The 13,700-nt window shown below is 53.2% G+C and overlaps 2 protein-coding genes across 2 annotated transcripts; both read right to left on the reverse strand.

The window, feature by feature from the left end:
• Positions 1–479: 479 nt before the first annotated feature.
• Positions 480–1,492, reverse strand: LTS14_008955 (uncharacterized protein; the record flags this gene model as incomplete). The annotated part of the gene is made up of 2 exons (XM_064841638.1): positions 480–721; positions 778–1,492. The coding sequence occupies 2 exons, from the start codon at positions 1,490–1,492 to the stop codon at positions 480–482; spliced, it is 957 nt and encodes a 318-aa protein (XP_064690801.1).
• A 4,170-nt stretch (positions 1,493–5,662) lies between these two features.
• LTS14_008956 (uncharacterized protein) lies at positions 5,663–8,989 on the reverse strand (the record flags this gene model as incomplete). Its single annotated transcript, XM_064841639.1, has 2 exons — positions 5,663–8,613; positions 8,671–8,989. 2 exons carry the CDS (start codon positions 8,987–8,989, stop codon positions 5,663–5,665), a joined length of 3,270 nt encoding a protein of 1,089 aa, XP_064690802.1.
• Positions 8,990–13,700: the final 4,711 nt, after the last annotated feature.

Genomic DNA, 13,700 nt, shown 5'->3' on the forward strand with positions numbered 1-13,700 from the left:
CAACACCAACTGCGAGGACTATCATCGGCCAACGCAATTGCGACTCATGTGCAGCACTTCCAGCCTGCCTTGGCGCCGTATAATTGAATCTGGCGTCAATGCATCCGTCCTCTTGTACTGGGAAGGCATACGTGGCTGGATTACTGGCATTTGACGGGATGTACCCGTCGGCAATACCTCTGGTACAGGGGCAACGTCAGCATACACTGCCAGACCATGTACATGATTGCTTTGACTCACTTCCGATAACTCCAAGTATCTATATCCCACTCCGTCTTCCACGTCCAGAATATCCAGCCTATGGATGACTGGTTCGCACTACTCGGCGAATAGGCGACCATTTGAGCTTCTGCTAATAGTCTATACCACGTTCGTCTTGCCTGGTCATCGCTATGGCTCTGTGGCGAGGTCACGGTGCTGGCTCGAATATCTGTTGCATGTTTGATTAGCGACTATTAATCCAAGTCATAGTCTAGCGTCTAAGACACACTGGTTTGCAAACTCCACTCGCCGACCACTGTTGGTGGAATGCCACTGGACGGATTTTTGAGGGTCTTGCCCGTGTTGCAGATCGCGTCGATGATTTGCGACTGTGTGAGATTGTTGAGGGGCGCGAAAGCGTAATATTGGTGTGTATCGACTGTGAGACTAGTCGCAGGCTCGTTGGATGTGCTATCCGCCGGGTTGTAATCGATCCAATACTGAGGACCCCAAAAAGCGTCTAAAGGTCTTGTTAGCTTACGCACATGTGTTGTGTTCGGTTTGCGGATCGCTAACCATGTATCGCCACGTTGGGTAAGCCTTCTTCACTACTATTATGTACTACGCTGACCCCATCCGCATAGAAGTTTTTCAGCTGCTCCATCGAAAACCGTGCCGAGCCTACTCGAGGTTCGTTGAGCAATTCGATACCAACGACGGTATCGTCATACTTTGGTTGAGAGAACTCCTCGGTCAAATTTCGAAGCACGTTCAGACTCCTGTCTGAATTTGAGGTATTCGTGGCAAACAAGACAGGTCCGATCAAGCCAGAGTTATCCTGGCCATTTTGTGAACCCGGCGCACCATGAAGGTCGACATATACTGACAGTTTGAACTCTCTAGCCCATTGCACAGCTTGTATCAAGTATGGATATTGGCCGGACACATAAGGCTCGCTGTCAAGGATATCGACAGCCCAGAACCCGAGTGGAATACGGACCGTATTCAAGCCAGCCTTTCGGATATCGTTAAAGTCATTTCTGCTGTAGAAGCCTTTCCAGTGTTGCTGTAGCGTTGAAAGACACTTCTGTTTGCCAAGCAAGTTGCAGAGGTTCCACTCGTCTGCGGCATTGGTTGACTCGTATAAGGACGGTGTGATCCATTGTTCAGTAACGAACCAGCCCCCCAAGTTGACGCCCTTAATGGCTTCTCCTAAGGTTGTAGCAGCTGCCCATTGGAGTGCTAGACTAATCAAGAGCAGAGACGTTGCTCCGGCGTAGCATTTAAGCATTCGTTGTTATATTCGGGCGTAGTGATACTGCTGGCGATAGAAGTTCTTGCGTGATGTGAAAGATTACGGTCCGCACACGCCATGATTGCCTTGCACGTCCAGCATGTTTAGTGCTTGGGTGGTGTGGCGAAGAATCAGCCAAGTACATATCGGACGTCATCTTCGATAATTCGCTTGGCGGTCACATCTCTTCTGCGATTCCGACCTCCCTGGCATCATTAGCTCACGCACCAATGACAGCTACCATCGCCGCAACAATCGGTGCACGGTACACTATTCCTAGGACTACACAAAACGCATCTCATGAAGTAAGAGCGCGATTGACGGTAGGAAATTCAAAAGGCGCGCGAAAGTGCAACGCCGTTGGCGAGGTGGAGAGGACTCCTTTTCGATATCCATTCTCACCAGACTCGGCGCTCGTTATCTGCACAGCAAGAAGTAGAATAGCTCCAAACCATGGCGGGACGCCTGAGATACGCAGCTGTCTGCCAGTAGTAGAAAGCACATACGTGTTATAGCGTGGTGCCGCTCCTGCCTTCGAGCAGCCGGTATTCAGCACGATATTACTGGAGTAGCCTGCTAAGCTCTCCACACTCGAAATAGGGACTTGCATATCAGCATCAAACCCTGCATATAGCAATGCGAGATCTGGATCATGGTGTCTCCGGTATGTTTCGGACCCTACTGTCGTGAGGCCAGCCGCAGCACGCGGAAGTGTCCGATATAAGGAATGGGTAGAAGACACCAACACTGGCCTTGAGCCGCCGCTTGCGATGTGCGATAGTTGATCTATACTACAGGAGCTCAACACAATCACCATACTGTACAGTACCGTCGCAAATATATCTTTGTCCGGCCCAGTAGCTCCTGCTTGCTCACTGTGTTTCGCGCATGTGCAGGGCATGACCTTGTTACCAGATGCTATTCGAATGAAACGACTGCTCGTTGGCCGGCCTACATGGGACTCGAGGGGCAGCATCGCGGCGTGGCACTCACAACCATCATTGGCGTGAGGTTTGTTCATTAATCGTTACAGCCGATATGGCTCAAGGCGCACCAAAGAATCCGGCTTGCTGTCTGGATATTAGCAATATATTTCAACGTGAAGTACGGAATCGACTTACCAAACACTGCTCGCAAGGATCTCCGCTCTCGCCGTGCATCACGAAGCCGTTACAGTTCCGGGCTGCGTAATAGTAGCATCGATGAGAATTCTTCTTCCTCGTCACTGCCAATGGTGCCGGTGGCAACGGCTTCTCTCGTGGTAGGGGCTTGTCTGTCAAGTGCCTCAATGAAGTAGTCGAAAATGATGTTTGCAACCGTGGCAGAGATGGTCGACGACGGGCTTCAGAGTGGGTGGAAGTCATTGGAGAAGCTGCGCGTAACGGTATCTCTGTAGCATGAGGATGCGTCCGTCGGTTGAAGATGTTGCGAAACTTATGGCCTTTGCCAAAACTCGACTTAAACGACCTTATCGAGCCATGATCGTCGGATGCTTCCTCGAGTGCAGGCGTTAAAGGGCGAGGCAGCGTTTGACCCAATCGGACGTCAAGACCGGAGTAGTTCGAGTTGACGGAAATGCTACTATTTGCAGAGTGCAAGCTCGAGGTAGAGGCTGGAAGGGGTGGGCTGTCTCTGAAGAGGTTGTCCAAGTATGCTGGACGTGTACCGCAAGTCGACGGTCTGGGTAACATCATCACCATGTTGATGGCTGCGTCAATCGATGCAAGTCAACAATGTTGAAGCCGGTAGAGAAGTAGTTGTCCGTGTTGCCGCAGTTCGAATGATATATTTGGGATCGTTTGATTTGTGTGCAGTGGTGACTCGGTAAGGACTGTCAGTGAAATGTTGCAAGTAGAGCAACCCTACGAGGTGCGAGCGGTCGTAATAATAATGGCCTTGCTGGAGGAGGACAAGGAGGTAAACCACCTTGGATAGGCTACGGCAGATTCTAAAGTCAAATGCCTGATCATCCTGCACGAATACGCTGTACGGGTGCTCTCCTCTCCACTCGAGCCCGAGCGACTTGAGTCCTTCCAGTAGTGAACCGGCCGATCAACCTGCCCCCAGGCATGCAAAGCGCGGGTTCAAACCATGGCGTCGGTGCAGATTGTGCCCAAAGCATGTTCCTTGCGCAGCAGCTTCAGCACAGCCGTCTTTAGTTGAGGTTCGCGGGATGCACGCTATAGTCGCGTACGTGAAAAGCAGGGGAAGTGGCAGTTCGCGCTTGTTCATCCCGCTGCAAAGCCGTCTGATCCTCCGGGTAGTATATGCAGGGCGTTACGGTTATTAATATGTGCAAGGTTAGCATTGTGCAGTAACGTAGGCTACGAGCGAGTGTGACTTGAGTCGGACGTCCTCGTCCTGACTGGGTCTGTTATTATGATTGCTCAAAATACGACCAGTAGCTCGACAAGCTCTCCGGTCTCAAACAACGCGGCCACGAAGTCAATATACCCCCTTGAATCACTTGCCCGGGTCCAAAGGGAGCTACCATGCGGTTGAGTCAAGAGCTTCCGGGCCTTACGGCATGGTAGAGCCTAGGTTCGCCGACAGTCCGACTTTGACCAGGCTCTGTCAAGGACTGGAACTAGTATGTTCATGCATAGTAGAGATGATCAACGTTCATGCTGATGAATTTCTGATCGCATGTTAGCCATGGCATAGGCAGGATATTTATTGGGACTTGTACGGTCAAGTAGATCCGGTCACCAATATATCCGCTCCCTTATCAAAGCACGACTCATCCTTCTTGTGAGTTCAAGTCGAAGGCGCAAGAAGAAGGGGCTTCGGTACCTGAACGGGACTTCCCAAACTCTGTTTGCCCACAATGCAGATCATCAGGACGGATTAGGCCAAGGTGGCCCGAAGTGGATATGTCTCACACGCCACCTGGCTCAAAGAGTTCGACCAACTCCACCACAGCATAAGCACTGAAATTTGTGCATACCGAGCCAAAAGTCATTAGACGTGACACAAGGTCAACATGTCGATCGACTCGTGTTCCTCAGGTACAGCAAGGCATATTTAAGTGTCAATTACGATCATCGCGCTCGAGCACATACAGCAGCAAATGCTCGTCTAGCGTACCTCGCGTGCACACCCTGAATTGCACCCATGCCACCAAACCTGAATGGCTCTCGCTGAGTCGCCAGCATCCTCCGTCCGCTCGTACGGTCCTGACAGTCATCATCAACTCTGTTGGCCTGTGCACTCGCCAGCGAAGCGAGGTAGACAGAGTGGCCATCCATCTTCGCCTACAATAGTTGCGAGTACGACCAGCATCGTGGCCCGTGGGCGAAGAGAGTTTTGCTGAAACACCTGTCACCAACTCTCGCGCATACCAACTGTGCGATGTAAGGTCGACAGTAGTGGCCCGGCCTCTCGCCACATGTGATGAAGCTTCAAGACGCTTTCAACGACCCCGAGCGTGAATTTGATGCTGGAGGTTGGCCTAGATGCAAGACTGAGCCAGTATATGTTCGATTGCTAGAGTGGGCTCGTGACCTGCTCGAGACCTTGCATGACTCAAACATGCCCGACACACAAGCGCGACGTCGTCGCGATTTTGCTGACGCGGCAGAGACTATGTGTCTTTGGCCCTTTGTATCTCGAAGTTGATCATGCACCGCGGCACGTGCCTCACACCGCCGTAAGGTTGCTAAGATACTGAGGTAGGACTTACCGACTTCATGCATTGGCGTGCATTGTGGAAAAAAATAAATTCCACCTGGCCGACCTATGGGATTAATCGTTCTGGCAGCCATTCTTCTCAGGCTTGCAAGTTGCAATCCTATCACCACGTTCCAGACAAAGCTGAACGTCACGAGCAGTGACATGTCGGTGGTGACAAGCACTGATATTTGGACGGCTCAAGAAGGCAGAACGCAAGACCTTCCAGTCCTTTCCGTCTAGCCGTCCTCAAGGCACCGAGCCCACAGCCACGAATCACCGTGATACTTCCAGCGAAAGCGAGCCAGATCGGAGATAGACAATCGCCATGGATGCCACTGATCCGGTAATTCTGTTCCTGTCCTGTACAGTATTGCTACAAATACGGAATCGCTGACATCCTCACACGTACAAAATCTGGGTATCACAAATGCCGCCCATTTTCCCGCAAGCACGAAAGAGCTTGATCCCACAAAACCCCACAGCCAGTCAACGCTCTTAAACTCCTTGAATATGCTTGACGCTCATCTCCCGCTCGCAATGCCCGGGTAGTAGTAAATCGACACAAGATCCCAACACATCAAACGCTTCGTGCAATAACTCCCACCTTGGCTGCTTGAAGCTCTCGCGCAATAGCAGCATCAGTCCTAGGCACGAGTTCCTATCCTTCAGCTTCTCGAGATCGTCTGGACTTGCTACGCCACCCGTGCGGACAAGGTAACGCTGCATATCGTAAATCTGCAGTTCGCGGGTGGTCAAGGTGTAGTTGGACGGCCGGATGGGACCATCTAGAGCGTACCCATACGACCACACGATGAGTAAGGCAAAGTACAAGATCCATGGTCGGTTGAGTAGATAGTCGTCCCGCGCACTGTATGTGAAAGTGGGTACTTGAGGAGTATTCGCTCGCTTGGCTGCCAATTCTTCTTCTGGGATCAACACCTCGCACAGGAAGCGCAACGCGTAGAACGTGGCGTCTCGAGCCCGAGCGCTCGGCGCCCATTGCTCGCGCATCCGTCGTTGTACCACTGCGCGATCCGCGTCCGTCACCGTGCGGCCTAAAACCCTTTCTGAACCAGCGAACACGAGGCAATCGACAATGTCAACGTGCATAGCCATGTGTGCGAGGCTGTGTAGACACGTGCGGGACTCGAAGACGTTGTCGCGGTGATCGATACTGCTACGGTCGGTCGCTTTTGGGTTGCAGACTTGCAGCCAGTGTTCGTTCTTCGAAAGACTGTCATCGAAGTCGCGGCGCCAGAAGTCGAATGCGCGAGTGAGCGGGCTGCGCCATTTGATCGAGCTACCCAGTGTCCCAGCTGCGCCGAGTGAGGAGACTTGAAGATCACGCTGGTTCATATGCCAGCTCACGTTGAGAAGCCCGGCCATAAGCACGACTCGCCCGAACGTGTTGGTGCGAACCTTCTGCCCGTTCAACGTGCGCTTGATGCCGTCAATAAACGAGGTGGGCTTGAAGCCATTGGCTGCCAGGCTTGCCTCAACTCTCTGGACCTCAGCACTACTTGTTGCTGCCCACAGAGCCTCATCGCATGGTAGTGGGAGTCTTAGATCATGCGGTGACATGACAGCGGCATGACCGAACAGGGTGGCATGGGTCGAGTCGATAATGAAGGCCGCAAAGGCAACTCGTCGTGTGGCCTCAGCTGTGATCCACCTGTTCCAGAATGCATCTGGCGTGTTCTGCCCACTTGTGTTGATGGTCCCGTCAGGTCCTGGTGGTGTTCGTGTCGGGTCCTCGCCATTCTGCGGTGTCTCTGTGGCGTTTCTGCCAATCAGTGACGAGCCCCGACGCATCACCACAAGTGTCGTAGCGTGGTGTATGTGTGCTCTTTCATGCAATGCCTTTGTGCTGAACATCTTCTCGAACAGCTCGAGCAGTAGCAACGTCTGAAACGTCCACAGCTTTGCGGTGGGTCGAAACTCGGCATCCTTGAAGACTTCCCATCGTACATGGTACGCAATGAAGAACGAGAGCTCGGCGCTGTTGACCGTTGTTTCACCAGGATGGGTTCGCTCCAGACACGTAGCCCCTAGACAAAACATAGCCAGCAGAAGCAGATCTGGGCAAGTTTCAGGATTGAAGGTAGGCCTATGCAGGATAGGCATTTGCTGGTGTATGTGCATCCAGTAGCTGGACAGATATGTCTTGAGCATATGCAGGCTCATCACATGGTGAGGATCACTCGAATCGCCCATAAGGATGTCACCTTTGGTTCTTCTTTCAGGATTCTGCTCAACATCAGGCCAGCTATTGATGAGATCGACCAATCGTTGTCTATTCTTCTCACTGATGTCACACTCGCGCATCTGGATATCAAGACCATTGGTGGAGGGCACTGCGCTGAGTGGTTCGCCTGGCAGAGATTGCTCTCTAGGTGTGCCGTCGGGCTCAAGCTTTGGCAAGGGCGCGTTGAAGACTGCAGGGTTGTGCATCGGCATCGGTCCGGGCGGAGAAGGCTGCAGAGCTTGTAGGTCGTTACTACCGAACAAAATATTGAGGTAAGCATCGTCGAATACGGTTGGAGGTGATCGGTTGAAGCCGTCGGTGTTGAAGACAGGCATAGCATAGCCCGTTGCTAACTGCTCAATGGCATTGAACTGGAAGTCCATAATGCTGTTTGTTCGGCTGTTGGGAACAGGATGTTGGTCAGCCGAGCTGATGCTTGGAGGAGACATCATGCTAGCTGACCTGGCATTGCCTGCGGGCGAATACACCTGAGGGAACCCAAACGGAGGCAGCGATGGCAGATTCGAGTAATTGGTAGGCGAACGTAATTGATGCGCAGTCGCAGATGGTGACGGATAGGGCTGTTGCGCAAATATGGGCGTCGCTGTGGGCGGTGAAGACAGCGGTGGAGGCTGCATGGATGTCATCGTGTTCGGATGATGGACATTGTACACTGGCGTGACAGTGGTGGGACGAGTATAACTGCCGTCGAAGCTGAAGCGTCTTGCACGAGGTGGTGAGGCAGGAGGACCGTATGGCGGCTGGACACGGCCACCGTCCCCCATCGCCGGGTAGGTGTGATACATGTTGTTGGCCGTCATCTGAGGGTCGATCGGAGGACCATTTGCGCTATGCATGTTCGTCGCGTTATTGGCCACGTGAGGAGCATAAGACGCGTGCACTGCTTCCGGTGGGTGGGAAGGAGCGATGGTCGACATGGTCGTTTCCGCGTAGGCAGGCGCGGAGTGCACTGCATGTTGCATAGTGACCGGCGAGACGTTCATGGTGACGTTGCCTGAGGTAGGTGAGGTTGCACGAGAGGTATTCGCGGTCACGCGCTGGCTGTTTAGGAATGCATCCTTCCGTTGAAGGTGAGAGCCTTTGGCAGTGTGGCGCTCTTTGTGTCGAGCGCACAGGTCGGCACGCACGAAGTGTCGCTCGCACCCTGGAAAGTCGCAACGATAGATTTGTTTCGGAGTGTCTGCGTTTGGTCAGTATTGTCCACATAATGCACACGACATGACATGCGACCACATACGGTTCAGTTGGTGCCTATACAGATGTTCCGCCCGCGAATATGATTTCCCGCAATCCGAGTGCGGGCATTGGTACTTCTTGTCACTGTTCTTAATGACCTTCCTCCTCTTCTTCGGCTTCGAGTCTGCCAAATCGTCGACCTCAAAGGCAGCGTCTTGATCCTCCTCCTCCTCCTCCTCCTCCTCTCTAGATCCATCCTCGTCGCCGTGCACACTGGGCTGCGGTGCTGCCGTACCACTATCGCTCGAACCTGTGGTCATGCCCGTATTCGTCCTCTCCAGGCCAAGTACGGCGGTCGTCTGCTCGCCTTTGGGAACCATGAGGATTGATGTGTCGGTAATTGGTGGACTCGTGACCGGCTTCGGTCGGCATGCTCGAGTGAGTGCGTTGCGTTCCCTCCTATGATCGTCATGAATCCGCCATGTAATGCAACGCAGTGAGCTGGCTTGGTAATGGTCAGAGACAAGACCACGTGCTCAGTGTAGGCACCGCGGGCGGTGCGCAATGATCTAGTGGTGCGAGAGAGGAGTTGCTAGGTGGAGGCGGGCTGCGATAGGTGTAGACGTGATCAGCAGCAAGTGGCATGTGGCCTAGTGTCGACAGGGATCTTGAAAGCAACTTCTCCGCATTTGCCAGCAAGGCGGGTCTCGAAAGCACGCGGCAATGTCGGCCCACTGGCGGAGACGTGGCGCAGGCCTGCTACCGTAACTCTCGACGACCAGAAGAATTCTTCCTTGGGTACGATCGAAAGCACGTCCAAAGTATATACCAACGTCCAACGCTATAAAGTCGTCTCGTAAACGTTTCCCAATCGTGGCACTTCCCTACAGCATCCTTCAAAAATCGCCAACGGAGATGCAGCGACGCTTAAGAATATTCTGCAGCACCCTCATGAGTACGTAAGTGGACGGCTGCTCATCAACAGACCAGATGACCTAGCGCACGAGCCCAGGCAGGGTAGATCTTCACCACTGCAACACCACTGCACGCGTAACTGCAAACGCACTCCTTCGCTCCCTGCTCCAAAGCAGCAAAGACCGTCTGCAGACCATCTCCGCTGTGAGGCTGACGGCTCGATCGGTCAGGCTGAGGTGCAGTAGCCCGCGCCGCTTGTTTCCTTCGAGCAACCAGTGGCGGAGACAGACGCCACCCAGGCCCAGGGTTTACATAACCCATCTCATCATTCTCATCATGCGCGCTTAACGCCCATGCGACGGGATCTTGCAGGCCTCTCGAAGGGACCCACAGGCGACCTCCGATAGCATGCTTGTCGCTGCTTGCATAGGAGGAATGCGATGCAGCCACTCGGAGGGCATTGCGCGAGAAAATTCTTTCACATCCTTCTACAGGCATTCTGAAACGGCCATACTGCTTGCTGGGTGACGACTGTGCTGCCGATCGCGCAGCACACATGCCGTAGGGCAGGCGGGGGTGCGTATCACTCCTCCTGGCGTCTAGCTCACGGTCTGGAGAAAGTGAAGTCACTGCACGAGAGACCCACTGATGTGCGCTTGGCCGGGTGATGATCATCTTGGGTGTGTGCTGCCTCCCGGTTTGTGCTCGACCCCTCCCAGGCTCTGACCGCTCGGAGTTGCTGGTCACGCTCATCCTTACATCGAGGTTGCAGACGGGAGTGCGCGAAGTGGACCTTTGGCTCTCGACTGTTCGTGCCCTTACCGGGCTGTCGGTACAACTCAAGGTTACGGCCAGGACAATAGCGACATCACTTCATCGAGTGATCATAGTGTCATTCTCGAAGCACAAGTTCGCATGTTTCATGCCGATCAAATATACATCAATGCGTGGCCGAGTCCAGTTCTACTACTATCGGCGCAGCTGCGCCTCTGGCCACGAACGGAAGGCGAACAAGAACCACGATACTGCAAGTCGCTCTCTGAGGCTTGCTCCCTGCACACGACTTGGCAGTATCACCTTCACCGCGATGGCAATCGTTATGCAACAAAAGGTCCGATTACAATAGAAACCGACAGACTGGACAATGGCGTCGACTACTGCAGAGCCGCAAGGTACAGACACGGTTCACTGACGCTAACCATGCCAAATCCTCAAGTGTCAAAAAATCTGTCATGCGGGACATTTTTCGCATGATCTGGCCAATTGAAGCCGGTGCTTGGTACACGCAACGCCACTGGCTTGAGTATAGCTCATGTTTGGTCGGCTCCTTTGCCGAAATGCTCCTATGGTCTGCTCGGTGGGCGACCGAAAGGCCGAGGGACTTGCGAACAACGATACAGTAGACTTATGCCGAGACTGTCCGGCTAGCAGCCGGCGTACACTAAATCCAACGGCGGGACCCAAACATGGGCAAAAGGGTCTGAGATTCGTTTGATTCTGGGTGCAGTAAGAACAGGTCTGCCCCTGCCATGATCAGCAGTTTCAGACAAGATCCCTAGGCAGTAAGACATTTCTCCAACATCTGCTGGTTTCTGCCTAGGCACCTTGACATGTACACCCGGGATCCTCCCGTGGTTTGGAATAACGCAACTGTACCGTGCTGTAACGGTCTTCGGCCGTTACCCTCTTTCAGACCGGGTTCGCATTTGGCCTGGCAAGCCGGGATCTGATCAATGAGTACGGAGGACCTCTAGAGAACCCTCGAACGTGCCGCCCGATGGAAATGCTCAGGGGACACATATCTCCACAGGGCCGTGGTGGCTGACCTGCCTGTTGTCGACAAATTGATGAGCAGGACCGCATGTCTCAATAGGCGCATTGATCTTTGCCGCACGGTTTGTGTGGTGTCTCGTAGGATGATGGAGTTACGGAGGTTGCATACGTGCGCAGCGCAGGGCGTAGCGACCACGCATGTGGCAGCCCGCGCAACAAGCCATATGCAGGAGCTTGTGGTGGCGCTGCTTCCTTATTCGGCCTGCATATTGTAAGAGGGCACACTCCATCCCGTCAATTTGGCGCTCGGACGTCGACATATCATGCTGCCGCTTCCATCGATGCTTCTACATCTTCATGTACTCGGCAATACTATCGGCGGTTTTATCGCCCTAGTCAGTGGGCATCTCTATCGATCACCGGAACTGCCTCCGCTCATCATTTCTCTACAGCACGACCACCTCAACCACAAATATCAGGATGCGGAGGCTGGTATACAAACATCCATACCGAGGTACCGTGATAGCACTTCGGCGTGCGCGAAGCAAGATGAGGCCTTGTCATCCAGAACCACGTCATTCTGCAAATGCGAATGAAGCCCAGGCTGTGGAAATCGCTCAGTAACGCAGGGACAAAGTGCTATGCCGCGATCGATACTGTCGGTCCACAACACCGCAAGCCACTCGCTGTACATGGTACCAGGGACGGCCTCAATGATCGATGGTAACACTCAAGTCGTGCCGCAGCAATGCAATGCAACGACGGTTCAGGAAGCAAATGCCTGTCCAGAATCTTGGGGACGTCTTTCCTTAGACGGCCTTGGAGGCTTGAGCTGACACGAAGGAGGGCTGCGATGGCTCCGTCGGTAGTCGCTAAGATTGCTTACTATTCAGCGACGCGGCAGTAAACGGGTCGGTCAACCCGGTCCACGGGTCACCTCATGCACAATTTTCGGTCTAGTCAATCTCAGCATACATGATCCTGCAACCTTGGGGCTGTCGCAGCCAGTACAACTGCCTTGGCATAGTCGGGAAAGATGCAGCAAGGCAGGACATTTTCAGTGTGAACCTGGAACAATTGAAGAAGAATTCTTGGTTTGTTCGGCCACTCCCACAGTGCATGGTGTAGTAGACTAGGCATGCGAGTGTTTCTTCACTCTGCCTAGATCTATGGTCTGACTCGCCAGAAGGCCTTTATGATTATCAAGAGCACCCGGTTTCCATTGCGAATTCCTTGTGGAGCTGGAACCATGGACTCGCCTCGCTCCCTCCTGCTATGCCAAGCAGGAGGGCTCTAGAGCGCCAGCCTCCCGCTCATACATGTCATAGATTCCAATCCCATGATGACGCCGAGTAACCGGCCGAGAAAGTTTCACCACGAGCACGAGTTCCGCCACAGCTCATTCATGCGAAGCCTGCAATACTGGGCACAGGCATTGTGATGCCGTCCTACGACATGAGGGGGTAAGGGGCGCTACTTTCAGCTGCCTCCATCATGCTGTCCTCTTCAGGACGACGCATTTCATTCCAGAAACGGTAAGGGCGTACTTTTTTTTCTCTTCCGTCCTTTCTGCTACATCCTATGACCACAACCCGGACGTTATGCTTTCATTTCTTGAACAGCTAAATGACGAAAGGGCCAGATATGCTCGGATCGAGCGGCTTGTGGGCTATCCATCGCTACTGCATAATTCACAGAGACGCTGCAGAGGAAGTAGGACCGATTGCTAGTGGCCTGGATGATCAATATCATAGATAGTCAAGGATTATGACTATGCGGTGAACTTCCCATCCTTCGCACGATTTGCAAAGAGGAATAGTCTTCATCTCGATTGGTTGCATCGGGCATGGTATGCTCGTGCACGGCTTGCGTTGTGGATCCCCAGGGACGGTCATGAAAAGCTGAGTGAATCGTAGGATGCGCGAATCTAGTCAGTGTACTTTTGAGACAGATTGGCAGGAGATGACAAGTCTGGATGTATGACAGTCCGAAGGCTCATCGGAAGCAACTTACGTTTCCTCTGCCGACCGTTCCGCAGCCTATACTCCTTGCAACATGATCCATCACACCAGACCAGGCAATCAGGGGTAGGCTTTCGCTGCTGGAAAGGTCGATCCGAGACAACGGGTTTGAACAAGAATTGCTCTATCTGACGCCACTTCGAATTCACGTACACTGCATCGCACACGAACGGGGCCGCAACACATCCCAGCCTTGATGCTACGGATTACATGCCCAGTGGGCTCGAACATTTCGATCTGCATGAATCTCAACACAATCATCGAACGAGCGTCGCCCATGAGAGAGTGTACAGCGGTGGTCCGGTAGTGCCATTCTGGCAATGGGAAGAATTGAAATGATCAGCCTACATTTCCGCCTCAAGTCACGCCTGCCGCATAAAAG

This window comes from Recurvomyces mirabilis (assembly GCF_035927965.1).
Source record: "Recurvomyces mirabilis strain CCFEE 5264 chromosome Unknown scaffold_28, whole genome shotgun sequence".
Classification (NCBI taxonomy): Eukaryota; Fungi; Ascomycota; class Dothideomycetes; order Mycosphaerellales; family Teratosphaeriaceae; genus Recurvomyces; species Recurvomyces mirabilis.